Below are 21,344 nucleotides of genomic sequence, written 5' to 3' on the forward strand. Positions count from 1 at the left end.
AAGTGGAAGTTGTTGTAGGATAGATGAAAGTTGATACAATCGTAGATATATGGAGACAAGTTTCAGAAAAGTGAAGTGATCTGTACAGGAAAGTAAAAAAAAAAAAAAATGACTACAGTCCTCCCTTGTCTCTGGTGATTATATTGTAGTCACACACGACTTCTGTCGGACCCTTTCATGACGTAAATCATGAAGATTTTAAATTCCAAATATCAAACATGTTTGAAATAAATTGTGGCGTCCCTGATGATCGCCGGGCAGATCGGGGACGTTAAGATTGGATCTTTGTACCGCTCACACTACAAGATCATCTGAGCAGATAATCGGGTCCGAGCAGCCTCGAGTCGGGAGCGACCCTGAGATTGTCGGGAAGAAAGAATCGGAGCTCATATCGGCCTGATTATCCTGCAGACTGAGCCAGGCTTTAGACCCTGAAGTTTTCAGTTGTTTGTGTTTCTGTCCTCAAATTCAAAACTTGTTCTGTCACAAGATGAACAAATGTTCCTGGTTGAGTTTATGTTACATGTTGAGTTTAACTTTATATTCATATTTTACTTCAAGATTTCAAATGGTGATGATGATTGTAGTCGGAGAAGAGTCATATTTTTATCCGTTTATTTAAACTACAAAGAAGAAGGTCACCTCAGTGAGACGTGTGAGTAATCCCTGCTCTCTGTCTGTCAGGATATCAACGGAGCGTGGCACACTCTGGAGGGAGCAGAGAAAGGTTACGAGGAGTGGATCCTCAGCGAGATCAGACGTCTGGAGAGACTCGAGCACTTGGCTGAGAAGTTCCACCAGAAGGCCGCCATCCATGAATCCTGGACGGATGGTAGGACACACATTTAGTCTCACACTCAACACCTGATGAACAACCTATTGAATGTTTGAATGAAGTGTTTCATCATGTTTAATCTTATCTAGAAGTGTTAACTAAGTGGAGTTAATCAAATTTAAAAATGGCAGAACATGGCTCGAGTGCTTTTTTTAAATCTTTAAATCTTCCTCCTGACGACGGAGGAAATATTTAAATAAAGCAGATTTTTTTTTTTTTTTTTAACTTCTCGACTTTACAATCTCAGTGAGGCCGCCGGGTTAATGACTGTGTTTTGTTTGCATGCAGGTAAAGAGGCCATGTTGACCCAGAAAGACTACGAGACCAGCACCCTGTCAGAAGTGAAGGCGTTGCTACGGAAACACGAGGCCTTCGAGAGCGACCTGGCAGCTCATCAGGACAGAGTGGAGCAGATCGCCGCCATCGCACAGGAGCTCAAGTAAATAAAAGCAACAAAAACATGAAAACACAAAGATGTATATAAATATGTAGGAAACCGTTTATTGTATTTAATCATTCATAAGTGTGTAAGCTGAATGTGTGTGTGTGTGTGTTTCAGCGAGCTGGACTACTACGACTCTGCCAGCGTCAACGCTCGCTGTCAGAAGATCTGTGATCAGTGGGACTCGCTGGGAGCGCTCACCCAGAGCCGCAAAGAGTCACTGGAGGTACGACTCAGTCCGCTGTAGTGACATGACCACAGGAAACTGATGCATCGCTCATGGAGGCGGCCATGTTACTTTTTCATATTGCACTGATTGATCGATGGCTTTAAAACAAAGAGGTGTACTTGTTTCCCACTAGGTCTCCTTTCTTACAACTCTGGCCAGATACCACTCATCACATCAAACATTTAGGGGTCTAGATCCACTACAAATTCAGATTTGAATGTGCACACAAAGTTTTTTTGTGTGTTCTATACCGGCACTGAGATAAAGATAAAGATAAACTTTATTTTTGTCACAACAGCTCAAGAAACAGGAATATAATTATCAAAAATAACAAGAAGTTAAAAATCAAAACATATGTACATCAGTTAAATAAAGAGAGAAATAATAGAATAATACAAGGTATGTACACTTCCACTTGTGGAAAGTTATTATTTACAATCATTTATTATCATTTATCAATTATTATTTACGATCTTACAATGATTACTCCTCTCAGATCAGATCTTTATCACCATTTCCCCGAGTGTTTGTGTCAAAATAGAATATGAACCCGTTAGAAAACGTCTTCATATTCAGATATCAGGGATTAAATAACGGCTGTGAAGCATTAACAAACACACTTTAAGTCTTGTCATTAATTCACTAAAGTTTATTCTAATAAACTCTCTCCTGTGTGTTTTCCCGCCAACAGAGGACAGAGAAGCAGCTGGAGTCGATAGACGAGCTTTACCTGGAGTACGCCAAGAGGGCAGCACCCTTCAACAACTGGATGGAGGGAGCCATGGAGGACCTGCAGGACATGTTCATCGTCCACAACATCGAGGAGATCCAGGTGACTGCAACTCAAATATGTTGTCTGTGTGGGAGTGTCGTCACGATGCTGAAGGAATAATATATGAAGCTAATCATAACAATAAGAAGTCTGTCTAAAAATATGCTGAAGAATATTTAATAGGACACTTAAAAACTCTTTTATAGCAAATAGATTTTTTGTTGTTGAAAAGAAGACAAAGAAAAGGTGATATTTGATCGATCTGACATCAGACTGAGTGTTTCAGATAGTGACTTATAAAACCAAACTTGTTTCTTTTTACTCCATCAGGGTCTGATCACGGCCCATGAGCAGTTCAAGTCCACCCTCCCGGAGGCCAACAAGGAGCGGGAGGCCATCCAGGCCATCCAGTCCGAGGTGCAGAAGATCGCCCAGAGCAACGGCATCAAGCTGGGCAGCGCCAACCCTTACACCACCATCACACCCGAGAGCATCGACAACAAATGGGCAAAGGTGCGCTGCAACCATCTTTTTTATTTCCTTGACTTTGCTGTTTTTTGTTGTTGTTGTTGTTGTTGTTTTAGCTTTTGCCTGCTGAGAAGAGATCGATCTGTTGTTTATTCATTTTTTTTTAATCAGGATGCAGTTTTATTTAAGTTTATTAAACTTGTATTAGCTCCAAGACCTTGATGCAGGACTATTTGTTTTTACTCATGGTGTGTTGGTACAGGACCCCTTTACAAACATTTAATTGATATATTATGTAAATGTATAAATGGTTAAAAAGCTGCCTGATTGAAAAGACTCGTCCAGCTGCTGCTTTGTGTTTGAAGGTGCTTTTCTGTTTTCTTCAGTTGTGATTCTTTCTGTAACGTCTTCATGTGTGTTGCAGGCGATGGACATGGTGCCGCAGCGTGACAAAGCTCTGCAGGAGGAGCTCAACAAGCAGAACAACAACGACAGCCTGCGGGCCAAGTTTGCCACTCAGGCCAACACGGTCGGCGCCTACATCCAGGCCAAGATGGAGGTAAGGGATTCACCCGCGCAGGCAGTCGGTCCATGTCTGCATCTATTGTGTCGGCGCGGTTCATCTCTGCACAGCTGTGTGCAGTTTGTCACAGTTTCAGGCCAACATTGTGAACCAGTGAGCTCACTGAGCAAACAGTCAGCAGTTTGAAAGAACACGAGTGTGATTCAGCGCTGAGTTCTTTGGAATGGGCCTCAGGATTCAGTCAACAGTAGCACAGGAATGCTTGTAGCAAACATGAATTAATCATAGTTCTATCAAAATGATTTGTTGTCAGCTGAAGTAGAAAACGTGCCGGTCCTCTCTAAAGTCTTATTAGAGTCTTTTAAATCGTGCAGCTCAAGGACAAGTTTAGAGATGGTCTTAAATGTCTCGTCCAGTGTGTGTAAACATTTCTTAGTGCTGCATGTGATGATGGACGTCCGTCTAAAATGTATTTGCTGCATAGCTGTGGGATCCTCAGTATAGTAAACATTGTGTGTTTTTGCCTGGTCAGGAAATCGGCAGGATATCTATCGAGATGAACGGCACTCTGGAGGACCAGCTGACCAGCCTGAAGGAGTACCAGAAGAGCATCATGTCCTACATGCCCGAGATCAACACGCTGGAGGGATACCACCAGCTCATCCAGGAGGCCCTCATCTTCGACAACCAGTACACCTCCTACACGATGGAGGTAACACACACACACACACTCACGCACACCTACGTATGCACCTGAAAGTGTCATGAAGTAATCTACTCAATCATCAACTGTCTTTTGTAATCACTAATTACCTCCATAGAAACTGTTTTTTTTTGTTAAACGACCTCTGCAGTTAGCCTCATGAGGGGTGCAGCTTTTTTTTTTTTATTAAATTTTTATTTCTTTTTTTTTAACCTTTATTTAACCTTCATTTTTTTCATTTTTTTTATTAATTAATTAATTAATTAATTAATTAATTAATTTATTTATTTATTTTTATTTAACCAGGTAAATAACCCATTTTTTTAGAAAATAAAATGCAAACAGATGACGCCTTGTGTGAGGGTAAAAACTGACTGGTTTGGGAGAAAGGAAAAAAAGGAGCTGCAGATTCTACAGGTTTTAGCAAACCAGCTGTTTAGTTTTTGTTTGAGAGGACTTTGTGTTGGACGGGAGCTAACGATTTAAAAACAAACCAGGAAGGGAAGAAAACATCATTACATAACATCCATATGGAAAGTTGTCATTAAGTTGTTTTTTCTTAAATCACTGGAAGACACCGTGTGACTGGTTTTCTCCGCCCCCCTCCTTTTTTTTGTCCTCTCTCTCCCTGCAGCACCTCCGTGTGGGTTGGGAGCAGCTGCTCACAACCATCGCCAGAACCATCAACGAGGTGGAGAACCAGATCCTGACGCGTGACGCCAAGGGCATCAGCCAGGAGCAGCTCTTCGAGTACCGCGCCTCCTTCAACCACTTTGACAAGGTCAGGGGACGAGCTCCACGCTCAGGCCTCATACACGTCATTATTCTGTCGTTTTTACCTGGAAAAAGTTTCTCTCAGGAGGGTCAGCACTTGGGTTGGGAGCTGTATTTATTTAACTTAGTCACACATGAGGAGCTTCTATGTTTATACAAAAGTTCAGTGGAGAATCTCTTCCTTTTTAAATGACTTAGGAAGTCACTTATACATCCTAGCCTTGTTGTTTTATCTGTAAACAAACCATGTTTACTCACCTCTACAGAGCAGTAAAAAGTGTCTATAATTACACATTGATGAATACTACTTTATACCAGTTAAACACATAAATACATGACATAATAAACCAGTTAAACACATAAATACATGACATAATAAACCAGTTAAACACATAAATACATGACATAATAAACCAGTTAAACACATAAATACATGACATAATAAACCAGTTAAACACATAAATACATGACATAATAAACCAGTTAAACACATAAATACATGACATAATAAACCAGTTAAACATACATTAAACTTTTGAGCTCTCAACCCAAATATGTAAATTCATCAGATCTTTGAAAGTAGATATTTGATAGTTAATAGTTTCCGACTGTCGTCTGAAATGTTTTGTTTTGATGTTGGACTTGAGTTGTTTCCATGACGATGTTTAAAGCGACTGAATGAATGTTTAGACGTTAAACGGGGGTGAGAGAGGAGCCAGACGTGTGAGTATTCATCCTTTATGTTTAACGCTGCTGAGCACATGGGTTGAGCGCACGCCGTGGTATTTCTAGACGACATGTTGAGGGTTCAGGATTTAACAGAACACAGAACTACAAAACTACAAAAGAGGAATCTCATGAAAGAGCTGGATAAAAAAAAAAAGTTACTTTATCGTCAAATGAAAGACGATTAATGCTGTTAATCATGTTTTGTTTTAAACCCGTCTTGAGCTGGTTCCTGGTCATGCAGACTCAGTCAGAATGATGGATTTAATCCTCGTGTCCATTGCGGTCAGGAAATGAAGTTTAGATCGATGACATTGTTTTCTGCCACTCTGTCAGGACACGGTGCTTAAGTTGGTGTGAGAAGCTCAAACGTCTGTGTGTTGTCATGTTGTGAATCCTGGTGATTCGTTTGTTGTTGTTGAGCCATCGTCCACCATCCACACTGTGTGTGTGTGTGTGTGTGTGTGTGTGTGTGTGTGTGTGTGTGTGTGTGTGTGTGTGTGTGTGTGTGTGTGTGTGTGTGTGTGTGTGTGTGTGTGTGTGTGTGTGTGTGTGTGTGTGTGTGTGTGTGTGTGTGTGTGTGTGTGTGTGTGTGTGTGTGTGTGTGTGTGTGTGTGTGTGTGTGTGTGTGTGTGTGTGTGTGTGTGTGTGTGTGTGTGTGTGTGTGTGTGTGTGTGTGTGTGTGTGTGTGTGTGTGTGTGTGTGTGAGACTGTGTGTGTGTGTGTGTGTCACTGATTCATGCTGTCTGGCACAGGGGTTCATAAACACTCAGGTCTCCATCACTGGGGTCTCTCCTCATCCACCTGTGTGTGCTCACTCAGTGTTTTTGTCACACCAGAGTGTCTGCTGGGAACACAACACATCGCTTTATTTACAATAAGCTACAGTGAAATTAATGAAAAAACAAAGCAAAGGTGTTTAAAGTTCATGAATGATATGATTCTAGTTCATTACGTCACCATGTGTGCAGTTCCATTAACTTCCATAGATGTCATTTATATCAATCTTAAACTTCCACATGACCGTTTAAACAGTTAACCTGCTGACTTCTCTCTCGTCATATTTTCAGTCTTTTTGAAAATGTTCACTCTTCATCTTTTAGTCTGAATGTTTCATGGTGAGATGTGTTGTTCCCACACAGACTCGTGCATGTGCAGAAAAAGTGACACATCTTTCTGAATGTGTACGTTCCTCACGGGTCCATCATGTCCGCCTGTTGTGTTGCGTGTGTTGACATGTGTCTAAACATCCATGAATGTCTGTCTGTCCGCCATGTCGTCACCTCCACCCCTGCATGCCCTGGATCATCCCTGTGTTTGTGATTGGTTCATCCTCATGACGTGGCGCTCTGTCATTGGGTGTTTGGCCGATCTCAGGACCACGGCGGGACCCTGCAGGCCGAGGAGTTCAAAGCCTGTTTGATCAGTCTGGGCTACGATGTGGAGAACGACAAGCAGGTAGGAGCTCGGCGTCAAGGCGGAGGGAAAGGTGGAGTTGTGTCGGAGCGGGAGAGCCGAGGGAAATCACTGCCGGTCACATTCAGTAGTACGCTCAGAGCTATTAATATGAATATTACTGATGTAAAACTCTACGTTCTGATTCTTATTTCAAGTCCTAAATCAAAACTAGTTTGACTTTGTGGTGTATCTCTGACTTCATCTTTTTTCTAATCTGTTTAAAGATGATGTAAGGAACATTATATTTAATATTTCAATCATCACATTTAAGAAAACATACAAATGAACTTGCTTATAGATTTCACAAATTGACTAAAAGTTTACATATTGAGACAAAAGTTGTATTTATTTTTCTTAGTTTCATGATCAGAAAACAAATGATATTTAATTTTTCACAAATAACAAGAAATAAACTTCATCAAAAATGTGACCTATGTGTTTGAAAAAGCTGTTTTCACTCTTGAGCAAAGCCTCTCATCAACGTTTCCTGTTGTTTATAGATGAGGAGATTCTTAGGTCATAATATTTTAACCTTAACAAACCTTTAAAAAATAAAAAGATGGCCGTTCAGTTCTAAGAAGTGCTCAGTGATCGTTCAGCTCTCCTGCTCCGAGGCTCCTGATGATTCTCCGTTCAGGGTCAGGCAGGTTTCGGTGCATCATCAGCATGGAGGGCAGAGATGTAGTGTCCCTGTTTGTCCACCGGGGGTCTCTGTTGCTTTTTGCTGCTTTTAGCTTGACCACCAGGCTCCCCTCTCACTCTCTGAAACAGGCCCCGCCCCCTCGCCTGTCCGTCTTGTCTTTCTGTCAGGGTTACTCTCAGACTGTCGCTGTTAACTGTTGGTGCTTTTTTTTCCACCTCCCTGAACATCACTCTCTCTCTCTCTCTCTTCATCATGTTTATATCTGTACGTCTCACTCTTCTTATCTCCGCCCCCTTCATCCTCTCATGACCCCTCTCTGACTCCACCCTTCACTTCACCTCCTCACCCCTCTCCTCCTCCTCCTCGGGTCTTTGCTGTGCTGTGGCGGCCCACAGAAGCGATCAGGACAGATGGTCTCAGATGATTTCCGGGCTCTCCTCATTGCTACAGGAAACAGCCTGGTACTGCTGCTGCTGGCATGACGCTGTCACAGGGTGTCTGCACGTCCAAGGAGAACACACTGATTCAAATGAGTCTGCAGAACGTTAAGTCTGAAATGACCGGGCAGAGTTTAAGAGACTGACCCGTTTAGGATCAGGCTGGGAATCAAACCAAAACGTTTCCCAGTCTCTGATCACATTAGTTCATTCTCTTCCTCACATTTTGAGGATTAATAAACCCCGCCCACTCCTCCTGTTTATCTTTTTGAATCAACACCAGTTTACTCTTTCTTTGGGTTTTAAATACATTTTGGTCTCAGTAAGAATAATAAAGTCCTAAAGTCTGACTTGGGACCTGCAGACACCCTGACCTCTATTTGTTCCTCGTGCTGCTCGTCTTTGTCACATCTGTGTTTCTCCTGTTCTTGCTGCTCTTCTGCTTCACTGACTTCAAGAAAAAGCAGTTTTTTTCACATGAGCCCTCCAAACTCCATGTGACTGTTTGTCCTCTGTGCTGTGATCCGTTTCTTTGACTTTAGTTAGTGGTCATGTTTTGTATGTTGTTTGCATGTGCCCCAGTTTGAAATGTAAAAACATTGGGACCACTATCACAACTTTAACCTGCGTTCACTGACTCATGGAGGTCCTGATGTTTTACACTGAAAACACTTTGTATGTCATGCTCTGTCTCTGTGTGTGTGTGTGTGTGTGTGTGTGTGTGTGTGTGTGTGTGTGTGTGTGCTGCCTCTCCCGGGTTAACCTGTTGTTTTTTGGTTGTCAGGGCGACTCCGAGTTTGCTCGCATCATGGGTATAGTGGATCCCAACGGCAGCGGCGCCGTCACCTTCCAGGCCTTTATTGACTTCATGTCGAGGGAAACGACCGACACGGACACCGCGGACCAGGTCATCGCCTCCTTCAAGATCCTGGCTGCTGATAAGGTCAGTGTGTGTTTGAATGTGTACACACACAGTGATACTGTATTTATGTCAGGATGAAAAGTTTGTTTTCAGTCGGTCGCTGTGGGTTTGAATCCTTCCCACTCTCTGGTCCTGGTAATTCCTGTTCTAGTCTCCTGTGTCTTTATGGATTCATTAATTACTTTGATTTAAGTTGGGAGCTGTGTCATTGTAAACAAATCAATATGGACCCAAATGCATAGAAGTCCAAGTACTTTTTAAATCTAGTTTCATCATTTTTATTTGTTGTTTAATGTTTTAAATTGAAGTTGAATCTGTAGCAGCCTCCTCCTTACCAGGACTAGTGAAACCAACAGGTGACTGAGGGGCTGTAACACAAAGTTTTAACCTCAAACTGTTTAATTCAGGAGCTTTTTTCAAACTCTTCCGGTCTTTCAAGCGAAGCTCCTGCTGGCTCGTGATCAGAATCAGAATCAGAATCAGATTTGGGGTTTATTGCCAAGTACATTTACACATACAAGGAATTTGACTTGGTGTATTGGTGCTAAACAATTAAAAAGGAAATAAAGCAGAACTAGCAACAACTTAAATAATACAGAATAAGAAGATATTACAATATATAAAATAGAATTTAAAAATGTAAAATATAAAAAACACAAAAGGTGCCATGTAGGAGCTGTGCAGTGGACTATGAGGGAAAAAATAAAATAAAAAAAATGATGACTTAAGATCCAGACTTTGTCAGTAGCTTATTAAAAACTTGAGAAAGTTACCTCATTTAGGCGATTAACGGGAGAATGTAACACAAAGTCAAATCGACATTGGTTGTCAAATGCAAAATTCAGAGTCGGTTTTAGCCCCCTGTGTTCTAATAGAATTTAGAATAAAACTTACTGTGTTTATTAAAATTTAAACCCCAATGACGTCCTTGGTCCTGATTGAAAAGAAGAGTATCTTCAAACTGCAGCATTTAGTGTGATTTAATGTTTGAATGTTTGAATTTAATGTTTTAATGTTTGAATGTTTTAATTTAATGTTTGAATGCTTCGGGGTAAAAAAGTGGTTCTTCACTGATTGTACTTTTATCTTTGTGTTTTTCAGACCTTCATCACCGCCGACGAGCTGAGGAGGGAGCTTCCCCCCGACCAGGCGGAGTACTGCATCGCCCGCATGGCGCCCTACACCGGGCCCGACGCTGTCCCCGGAGCCCTCGACTACATGTCCTTCTCCACCGCCCTGTACGGAGAGAGCGACCTGTAAAGGAGGAAGAGGAGGGCTGGACAGATGAGGGAGGGGGGGGGGGGGGGGGGGGGTGAGGGTCTTTCTGTTCGCAGAGGAGACGCCAGGAATGGAAGGTTTTGGAAGGATTTGAGTGGTTGTGAGGTGCCCCTGCGTGTGCCGGTTTAGAAATCATCAGAAAAAGGATTCAGAGATGTTGATTGGACTGTAGTTTTGGTTTTTGGCTCTGCGGGATGTTTTTCAGCTCCGTTACGTCGTTTTCAGGTCGAGAGGGATCAAGGTCAATTTGTCATAAAGTTTATATAAACGCCGTCTCCGGGGGGGCAGCTGTGGGGACGAGGGGAACAGACGTCTACGGTGCGGGTCCTTAGCTTCACCCTGTCTGCCTTCATGGGGGTCAAACAGGGGGGAGGACGGGGGGGTTAGGACTGGGGGGGAGGGGGGGAGGGGCACAAGCTAATCTGATACTTATGCTAATTTTTGTTTATTTTATTATAATTTTTTCTTCTTGCCAGGTGGGGGTCAGGGCGTACGGCGGCGGGGGCGGGGCAGTGTGGGGTTTGACGTGGCGACTGGCGAGGTTTGTGTATTAGATCCTAGAGAGATATATGCTGCGGGGAGGGGGGGCGGGCGGGCGGGGAGTTGACCAACCAGAGATAAAAATGACATATTTACCCATAATTCCCCATGTTGCTGGATAAGGTGACCTGTCTAACCTCAAGCTCTTTTTCCTCCTCCTGTCTTTTTGTTTATGACTTTTTTCGTTTGTTTTCCGGGGGGGCAGGCGGGTGTGGCGGGGGTGGGGCGGGGTCAGTGCAGGTGGGAGGGGCCGGGGGGGGGGGGGGCTCAGCGCTGTACATACTTCTTTTGTTTTTTCAGTGCGAAGAATGACACGAACACGGTCCAATTTGTTGGGAAATAATCAGCGCAGGCTTTCCAGTAGAGCAAAGTAGAGACATTTATTAGATAATAAAATGAGAAAATACAACAAAAATGTAAAGCCAATGACGGTGACACACACAGAGCAGTTTCTACAGTGGATAGGTTTGAGCTTCCAGACATTTGTTTTCCATTTCCAAATTATGAAAATGCACAAAAGTTGATGCTAGTGTATCTTCTCCATGATGGGCATAATTATCCACCCATATTTTCCTCCTGGGTTTGGCATCAGGTGCTTACTCAAACACAGAACTTATACATTAATATGATAGTTGAGACAAAGTTAGTCCAGTTTTATATTCCAGAAAACACACACACATGATAGAAGTATATTAATGTCACAGATGTATTTGATTGGCTGAATGAAGCGTCTCGCACTTCCTGGATTGAAAGGGGTTTGCATAGTGCCGCACTTTGGAGAGCTCCCCATGTGATGGAATAAAACGTGCCTGTTGGGTTTCTGCAGCCCTGTCCCTCCTTCTCTGTCTCTTGACTTTCTCCCTACCTCACACTCCCACTCTCTCCCTCCCTTCCCTTCCTCCCCCCCCCTCTTCTCTCCCCTCTGCCTCCCTCATTTATCTCTGAAGAAAAGGGAAAGAAAATTTACTGAGGAAAAGAGGGAGGGGAACGATCGTGGGAGGGGGGTCTGTATGTAAACATTCCATTATGTGCAAATAAAAAATATCACAAAAAAAGGAAAATTGTTGTGTAAAAAAAAAAAAAACTATGCAATCATAACGTGTTCAATATCTGAGTTGTGGGGGGAAAAGCTGCGGGCATCAAATGTGAGGACGTCTCCTGGTAAATTAAACAGAGGATATCAGATTTCTCCGGTGTGTGTGTGTGTTGGCTGTTAAGAGGGTGAGGAGGGGGAGACGGAGGGAGGGAGGCACAGACAGGGAAGGAACTGAGAAGAAAAGACTCGGACCAAAAGCTTGTTTCTTTTTTTTTCTTTCTCTTTTTTTTTCCCCTGCGAGGTTGGAGAGAAATGAACTCTGGAATTGTGATTTTTCTTTTTTTTGTACTCTTTAATATCAAACCTTATCTGCTGTACTGGAAACTGCAAACGCCTTCTGTCTCTAATGATAAGTGAGTTTCACAAAGCACACATAAAAAGTTTCCTTACAAAATACCTCTGCTTGTCTCCATGTCTTTCTTTCTTAAACGTCTGGTGTTAGAAATATCAGTTTAAGATATTTTATTACATATATTTAAAGAATTATTTTTGGGGCTTTTATGCCTTTATCGGAAAGACAGAACAGTTTAAAGAGTTGGAAATCAGAGAGAGAGAGAGAGTGGGGAATGACGTAGAGGAAAAAGCCACAGGTTGAATTTGAACCCGGGGTCGCCCGCTTTGAGGACATCAGCCTCTGTACACGGGGCGTGAGAACTAACCACTAGTCCACTGGTGCCCCTCTTAAATATATTTAAATAAACTGTAGTAGATTCCTGTTAACTGGCTGATTTAGATTACATAATTTTAAGGAGGTAAGAGGAAATATAACTACTCCAAAGAAACACCGAGGATTCCAGTAGAACTTTAATATTTATTTGTAATGTAATAAAGTGTAAACTTTATTTAATATTTATTATATTTATAATTTTTATTTATAATATTTAATTTATTATTTATTATTATTTAATTTATATTTATTTACTATTTATTATCAAACCGAAAAATGTCATGCCATGTTTATTCTACTTAAATAACTTTCCAAAGTGTTATGGATATACTGAACTATTAAAGCACGAGGACCGGAAATGGGCAGTGCCGTTTGGAAACCAGAGGGTCTCGTGCCTCTCAGTCAGACCTTTGCGCGCGCTGCTGGGCTCATTTGGAGCAGCAGCTCGAGACCACTGAACCTCAAACATGAGCAGAGCAAAGAAAACCCTCGAACCGACGCAAAGGTCGTGACCTCACCCCGTCTTTTACTGTTCTTCCTCCTCCTCATCATCATCATCATCAACCGCAGACTGGCTCCGCGCGCGCTGCTCATCTGGACAGCTGTGGCAGGAATGATGCTCGCGCTCACCTTCACCTGCCGCGCGCTGCTGCTCTTCCTGGTCTCGGAGTCTGTTCAGACGGTTCAGACCGACAAGACAGCGGTAAGACCTGAACCCGAACTGGTGAGACAGAATCTTAACTCGAGGTTTTCTGTTTAATGAATGTTGTTAAAGCTGGAGGACTCGGGATGTTTGAGGGCCAGGGGCGTAAATATTATAAATGGCACGTGCCGTACTGTATGCCCACAGAAAGTCGTCATACATACATGTAGTGAAAAAGTTTTGTCACTTCACTTTAAGTTCATTTGTCCCTTCACACCGTGGAGGACGCTACATTGAGGCATTCAAGAGGGCACTTTAGCAGGGGGTTTCCCCAACATTAGCCCCGCCCCCCTTCCACCAGTGTTGTAAAGTAGGCTATTAAAGGTGGCACAATTTAGCCTTATATTTAGGTGTTACTGATTATAATTTTTCCTTCATATTCAATTAACAATTTATATAGAATAGAATAGAATTACTTTATTCATCCCAAACTGGGAAATTGTGGCGTTACAGCAGCAGGTTGTCCAAACACACAATATGAGTAAAAAACATAATATAATATTAAATACAAAGTAAATAAGCACTAAAAATATAAAAACTAAGAATGTGAATATATACAACCAGGATTTAACTTAGCATTACTAGTCTTAAATATGAAAGATTAAATGTAAATGTGCAAAAACAGAGTTGTAAATGGACAGTATTGAGCTGAGCAGTCAGTGATACATCGCTTTTGCTTGGTGATGAAAAGAAACTAAGAATTCAGTTTCATGTTGACAACTTAAATCGAGGCAAAAAGCATGAGTAAATTAAAGCGCACAGTACTGTACGTAAATGAGTCCACCAGGGGACTCTCAAAATCAAAACAATAACAAAGACGACGTCGAGGCTGGCGGGGAATCATGGGCGTTAAACATTCTAATAAAATTCAACATATTGTACATTTAAGCTGAGTGGTGTAAAATAGTTTTGAAACTGGGATATTGTTGAATAGAGAGATACTTTATTCATCCCCGTTGTAAAAATTCAGGCGTATAATTCATCCATAGAAGTTAAAACTTTGAACAAACAGTAACAGAAAAAGACTGTGCTTAACAGAGACGCAATAAAAGATGCTTCATGAATCAACAAGTCTTCTAGTCTTTATAGGGTGAGAGAGTGTAGGAGAAAGGTCTGCCGTGATGTTCACCCACAGCTCAGGTCATGAGCCGCCGCTCCTCCGACCTGCCATGATGCTGTAGAGACGATAATGTTGTTCAGTAGAGCCTGTCCTTTTCTTCACACACGGCTCTCCACCTCAATCCTCAACAAGTCCAAACTCCTGCCTAAAACTGAGCCAGCCTTTTTTTACCAGCTGCTTGTCAGTCATGTTGCCCCCCCCCCCCCCAACAGACCATAAAAAGGACACTCCCTACCCCTGACTGGTAGAACATATTTAACATTTCACTGCATGCTAAAGATCTGAACCTCCTCAGGAAAAACAGTCTCTGACCCTTAAATACTTGTAGGTTTGCAGCCCCTGAATGTCATCCCCTCAGATGTTTACTAGCTAAAGGGGGGGGGCCTTCTTTGAAAGTCCAGAACGATCTCCTTCAGCAGAAGTCCATTCTCACGGCTCCACTCTCTGAAGGTCATTGTCCGGTCCCTGTTAACACCTTCCTGCTCATTCCTACTGCACACCACCATTACCATCGGGCAGGAAGGAGAACGACCTTCAGAGACCGGAGCAGAAGAAGAGACGCCTTTCTCTAAACATCATTCACCTGTGTTTTTTTTATTGGATGAATGCAGCGCCCACATGAAAATCCCATGTTCAAAATCTTTAAAATATTTTGAATTCAGAATAAAAAATTTGGTTTACATCTTTAATAACACATTAAAGGCTTTATATGTGATTTTTTGATCCAGCAGATGTCGCCCTTGAGCTCCAGCATGAAACCAAAATAACTTGCGCTGCATCGTTGTGTTAGCATGCTAATGCTAGTGATCTTTATTATGCTCGTATCTTCACACTGCATGTAAATTTACCTGAAATGAGCGTGATCTAGAAACACAGTTAATCAGTGAGTACAGTATGTTATTCTTCTTTTCTCTAGTCCCTCAATTAAACAACTTTTATACGTGAGGGGAGGAGTCAGCCGGCCGTCCGGGCGATGTAAACAAAGTGAAGATAGGACTCTGAAAACTCTGAAAACATCACAGACAGTGGGACTCGGGTGTTACACCCATTGTAGACAGTCATGACTCACAGAGTTATTTTTAGAGGAGATACTTGATTTATATATTTAAGTGTGAAAAATCACATATAAAGACTTTAAGCCACACTATAAAGAAGAAGATAACATCTGAACAGGACTGCTTACAGACCAGCACTCGGTCAAACTCATGAAATGAGTAACACCAGAGTCAGCTCCTTCACACAGAGATCCGTCTGCAGCTGCACAAACTTTACAGGAGAAGCAGGACAAAGAGTTTAATGTCAGCACCGGTCTACACCTTTAAGTGTTACCCAGTCTGGATAACAAAAACACTCCCTCACCTTGTAAGTGGTAAAGTGTGTGTGTGTGTGTTTTAAAAATCTGTATAATTGGCCTCCTATTCAGAGACCAAGGCCACTAAACGCTCCACCACAGCAGCAGCCCCAGATATCGAGGTTTCAACGCTTTTGGCTTCTTGAACTAAACAGACTTCACCACACCGCTCAACACACAACCTGGAACTGCTCCGTATTCTTTTGGATATTCCGGCAGCACCAAGGACAATATTGATTTTCGGGATAAAGACATTAATGTTCATGTTTGAGCAAGAAGTTGTCTGTGGTGTGTGTGTGTGTGTGTGTTTCTGTATGTGTGTGTGTCTGTGTGTGTGTGTGTGTGTGTGTGTGTGTGTGTGTGTTTCTGTATGTGTGTGTGTCTGTGTGTGTGTGTGTTTCTGTATGTGTGTGTGTGTGTGTTTCTGTATGTGTGTGTGTGTGTGTGTGTGTGTGTGTGTGTGTGTGTGTGTGTGTGTGTGTGTGTGTTTCTGTATGTGTGTGTGTCTGTGTGTGTGTGTGTTTCTGTATGTGTGTGTGTGTGTGTGTGTGTGTGTCTGTATGTGTGTGTGTGTGTGTGTGTGTGTGTGTGAGAGAGAGCTCCCAGGAGGACGGCAGGCTAACACCAGCCAGCGACACAGAACCATAAACCCACACGCACACGGCTGCCAGGCAAATATTTAACCTGCTCCTCGGGGGAAACAGACAGGTGTGTGTGTGAGAGAGAAAGTGAGAACTCTTATGAAAACGAGCCACAGTAATCCTCCTCACATTTATTTTAAAGCTAGGACCATACACTTTACAGAAATCACAGCTTCACCCTGACTTTATTGTCCCTCCCAACAGTGACAGAAATTCTCCTTCTAAACTCAACTTACATTAAAAACACAAAGTGCATTAGAGATATTACAAGAGGATTGTTAAAAACAACAGTAACAGACGAGAAAACACACAACTTAACACACACACAGTGAGCCCCCATGATCCATGATAAGTTATGAAGTCGGTCCTTGTGCTTCTGTTTCGATACTAAGGACCACACGAGGGTATCAGCGTACTGATTTGGTTGTTGTCTCTGATAAACTCCATCTGTTGTTTGTTTGTAAATGCATGGTCTGGGTGGACTGTGGAACAGAATTGCCCTCTGGCATCTGGCATAAATAAAACATTTTAAGTCTTAAGGCCACAGAATTAGAAGTCCTGCATTCATAAAGTGTGTTTTAAAAAATGGTGTCATTTCAAAACGCTTAGTAAAAAAAAAAGTATACAAAATGTTGACAATCTAATCCCAAAGTAAACAACACTAGCTCCATGCAGCGTAGTCCTGATAGCTAGTTACCCTTAGCTTGCTTGTTTACCGGCTTGGGGGGGCAACGTTAAACCGTTTAGTCGGCTAGTCCTGCACATCCCTACTAAAAACTCAACAAAGTGCCTTCAAAGAAACGTTTGACTTAAAGGCTTCATCGTCCAGATTTAGTAAGAAAAAATATTTTAAACTGCAACTGTTTCTAAGTGTCAAATGTGTTCATGCTGTTCTTTGATTAACTGCACTCAGGGGCTTTCAGTCAATCTGTAAACAGTGTTCGCTTCAGAAATGATCATCAGTTAATGTCCCCTGCAGGTTGTTTGTCCTTAAAACTAACTGGTCTGCTTCTTCAGACACACAGACACACTCTGTTTACCTGCAGGAATATGTTTCTGACTGTGTTTGTGTGTCTGTCCTCAATCATAAGGCGTGTCATCAGGGCTGAATCGTGTGTGAGGGACGATGTTTGTTCCTCTGAATCCCCTGACACATTCAACATGTCACCGTCATCCCTGCTCATGTATGCACGTGTTAATGGTTGGTTGAACTTAAACTGTAGGGATTAATGGAGGTTAGAGAAGATGCTGTGTTCACACGTGGTCGATTCCCTCCCCCGTCAGCTCCTGGACGACGACAGCACAGCACAGGCGGTTTAGTTCAGACCCCCCCCCCCGGGTGTCGACGCTCCTTTCAGCAGCATCAGCGGCTTCTTTTCCAAAACCAAACGGCGAGTTTCACAAAGCTCTGGAGATGAGTTTGAATGTTTTTCTAAAGCAAACGCTCGGCGGGATCTGGAACGTGTGAGGCATGAGGAGACAGTGGTGACTTGTTCTCACTTTCTCTCCTGCTCGCTCACTTCCTGTCTCCTCTCTCTCTCTCTTTCTCACACACACACACACACCTTCACACACACACCTTCACACACTGGTGGCTTAAGTTTAACAGGCCTGAAAACCCCCGGCAGTAATTGTTTTAACACTGAGGATATTGTAGTCGCCTCACCTCTTACAGACGGGAGATCCAGTCTGCCTAACACTTTGCACCTGGTCCCAAACTACTACCCCTTTCACCCGTCCTGCTTTATACCATGTAGCCTTTATTTATTCTGACTGATCATTTCTTCAGACAACACTTCTCTCTGCTTTCCCTTTGCACACCTTCCCTCACTCCTTAGTAGGACTGATAAACTCAGCATGTGTACATTAGTTTTGTAGTCAAGACCACACTAACCGAGACCAGGACATACCAGAGAACAGAGTGCTCTGAGACCGAGTCAAGACCAAGACATTTAGGGGTCGAGACAGTCAAGACCAAGACGTTTAGGGGTCAAGACCGAGTCAAGACCAAGACATTTAGGGACCGAGTCAAGACCAAGACATTTAGGGATCGAGACCGAGTCAAGACCAAGACATTTAGGGATCGAGACCGAGTCAAGACCAAGACATTTAGGGATCGAGACCGAGTCAAGACCAAGACATTTAGGGATAGAGACCGAGTCAAGACCAAGACATTTAGGGACCGAGTCAAGACCAAGACATTTAGGGATCGAGACCGAGTCAAGACCAAGACATTTAGGGATCGAGACCGAGTCAAGACCAAGACATTTAGGGGTCGAGACCGAGTCAAGACCAAGACATTTAGGAACCGAGTCAAGACCAAGACATTTAGGGACGGAGACCGAGTCAAGACCAAGACATTTAGGGACCGAGTCAAGACCAAGACGTTTAGGGGTCAAGACCGAGTCAAGACCAAGACATTTAGGAACCGAGTCAAGACCAAGACATTTAGGGATGGAGACCGAGTCAAGACCAAGACATTTAGGGACGGAGACCGAGTCAAGACCAAGACATTTAGGGACGGAGACCGAGTCAAGACCAAGACATTTAGGGGTCGAGACAGTCAAGACCAAGACGTTTAGGGGTCAAGACCGAGTCAAGACCAAGACATTTAGGGACCGAGTCAAGACCAAGACATTTAGGGATCGAGACCGAGTCAAGACCAAGACATTTAGGGATCGAGACCGAGTCAAGACCAAGACATTTAGGGATCGAGACCGAGTCAAGACCAAGACATTTAGGGATAGAGACCGAGTCAAGACCAAGACATTTAGGGATCGAGACCGAGTCAAGACCAAGACATTTAGGGATCGAGACCGAGTCAAGACCAAGACATTTAGGGGTCGAGACCGAGTCAAGACCAAGACATTTAGGAACCGAGTCAAGACCAAGACATTTAGGGACGGAGACCGAGTCAAGACCAAGACATTTAGGGACCGAGTCAAGACCAAGACGTTTAGGGGTCAAGACCGAGTCAAGACCAAGACATTTAGGAACCGAGTCAAGACCAAGACATTTAGGGATGGAGACCGAGTCAAGACCAAGACATTTAGGGACGGAGACCGAGTCAAGACCAAGACATTTAGGGACGGAGACCGAGTCAAGACCAAGACATTTAGGGGTCGAGACCGAGTCAAGATCAATTCTCAGCTCGCACAGACTCGCTTTGAAGACGTTCAGACTCAACTGTAAGAAGTGTCCACACATCGTCTCCATGACAACCTTCAGAGGAGATGGAGCCGCTCAGCAAACATTATCGTAATCAGTATCGTTAAATATGTATTGTGATCGGATCGGAACTAGAAAAGAGTTTAGATTCCGTCAGCTTCTGCATTTTTCCCACATTAGTTAAACTATTCTTTTAATGCACTGTGTTAGTTTGCTTCCCAAACATTTCTCCAAACATTTGTTCTCACTTTTTGACATGTTTGCTTTTTTTTTTGAGAAAAGTCAGAAGTGCTAAAAATCATCAGACACTTCAGAGAAAGTGAGAGACGAGAGAAGAAGAGTTATTTTTAACTTCTCAGTGGAAATGATGTGTTCAACATTTTAAGTAAAAAAAAAAAAAAGTCCTGTTTGATGTTGTTTTAAAAGACATCCTCCAGTGCTGCTCCTACCCTCTACCCCCCCCCCCCTCTCCACCTAATAACTCCCCTCTTCATCACAGACAACCATGTACAAAAAGCTAGTTTCATAAAATGATGTTTAATAATTGGTCTGATTGAGTCTTCAGTCCAAACACGAGTTTGTGTGATTTATTCAGGAACTGAGACCTCGTTCATCTCTGAATAATGTCAACAGTGTCACACACACACTGTGGCATGTGTGTGTGTGTGTGTGTGTGTATGACATAATATGCGTGACTCAGGTGTTTTCAGTGAGTCTGCTGCAGTGTGATGAATCTGGTGTGTGTGTGTGTGTTTTCTCCTGTGCTGTCAGGCAGCTGGATGAGCATGTGGGAGTAATTTAGATCCTGAACTCTGTTAGTTTGAGAACCTGGAGGTGATTTATTTTTTTACACAGTTTCAGATGAAATGATACTGTGAGGATATAAACCAGTTTATGTATTTCTACAGATACTCTTTATATATGAATTCATATTCTGATATAAGCACTTTAATATCAAAGGATTCAATTTAAATGTATTCATTATTTTTATATCGTTTGTTACTTTTATGACTTTTAATTTCTTTGTCAAATAATTGGGTTTCAGTGCACTTTTACAAGTGTTTGAGAATCTCATTGCGAGGGATCAATGCAACAAATGTGTCTGTATATATCTATCTCTATCTAAGATGGAAGGCAGATCTAAGAAAGATATCGGCGATATATTTGCATCAAAAAAATGTCTTCTTCTGTCATATCGTTCAGGCTCTACTTTTTATGGCATAAAAACAGGAACTTTATCAAACTCTTTACAACAAATCTTTTGTCCCCCTGTCAGTTTTAAACCTCGGTAAATGAGTATCTTTGTACTGAAGTTGTCAAAATTTGACGCACTTTTAAAACTTTTCCATTCCAGATGTTTATTTCTGCAAACTTCAGTCATATTTGGAACCAGAAAGCTGCAATGAGAGAAAGAGAGAAATGGTACGCTCTAAAATTCAAAGGTTTTATTTACTAACGTATTTGTGAAATGTAGACAGGGTCCAGGAGTTTCCTGCATTAGAAATCAAAACAAGAAATGACCCAATAGTAAGTGTCTAGGACTTCTTTTATTGTTGCCATGGTATCAAAACAGATATCTTTAAATTTTGAGAAGAATTCTGGCATCCTCACACTCTCCATCTGTACTCTCTCTTTAAATGCTGCCTGTGATGGAGCCCAGTAAAATAATGTGTAGCAGCTGCTAGGGAGCAATAATCCTCTGAGCTATATGAATCCTCATTTATAGAAATCTTAGAACTTTATGTCAGAGCAATTTAGTCACTCATATAAAATGTCTGCTCCTATCATAAAAGAGGAAACAGCAGTGTGAGGTACAGAAAGCTGTTGGGAGGGTTCAGGTTTTATTGG

At 42.4% G+C, this 21,344-nt stretch overlaps 2 protein-coding genes across 5 annotated transcripts in view; both read left to right on the forward strand.

The window, feature by feature from the left end:
* Positions 1–12,242, forward strand: part of actn4 (actinin, alpha 4) — a 67,918-nt gene extending 55,676 nt beyond the window's left edge. For 2 of the 4 annotated variants that reach the window (XM_061047220.1, XM_061047221.1), the window contains exons 12-22: positions 685–832; positions 1,124–1,274; positions 1,395–1,503; positions 2,198–2,338; positions 2,609–2,791; positions 3,171–3,305; positions 3,802–3,981; positions 4,607–4,753; positions 7,969–8,034; positions 8,795–8,953; positions 10,034–12,242. In XM_061047220.1, coding sequence (XP_060903203.1) covers positions 685–832; positions 1,124–1,274; positions 1,395–1,503; positions 2,198–2,338; positions 2,609–2,791; positions 3,171–3,305; positions 3,802–3,981; positions 4,607–4,753; positions 7,969–8,034; positions 8,795–8,953; positions 10,034–10,192 — 1,578 coding nt within the window. In that variant the 3' untranslated portion in view covers positions 10,193–12,242. Of the gene's footprint in view, positions 1–684; positions 833–1,123; positions 1,275–1,394; positions 1,504–2,197; positions 2,339–2,608; positions 2,792–3,170; positions 3,306–3,801; positions 3,982–4,606; positions 4,754–6,849; positions 6,931–7,968; positions 8,035–8,794; positions 8,954–10,033 lie in introns of all 4 variants that reach the window. The other 2 variants (XM_061047218.1, XM_061047219.1) reach the window with 1 other exon arrangement.
* Positions 12,243–12,856: 614 nt separating this feature from the next.
* The window catches only part of LOC132980860 (SPARC-related modular calcium-binding protein 1-like), a 21,834-nt gene continuing 13,346 nt past the window's right edge, over positions 12,857–21,344 (forward strand). Inside the window, exon 1 of the mRNA XM_061047214.1 lies at positions 12,857–13,216. Within this exon, the coding sequence (XP_060903197.1) occupies positions 12,872–13,216 (345 nt within the window). The 5' untranslated portion in view covers positions 12,857–12,871. The remainder of the gene's footprint in view (positions 13,217–21,344) is intronic.

Source organism: Labrus mixtus, chromosome 9, assembly GCF_963584025.1.
Source record: "Labrus mixtus chromosome 9, fLabMix1.1, whole genome shotgun sequence".
In the NCBI taxonomy this organism is placed as follows: domain Eukaryota; kingdom Metazoa; phylum Chordata; class Actinopteri; order Labriformes; family Labridae; genus Labrus; species Labrus mixtus.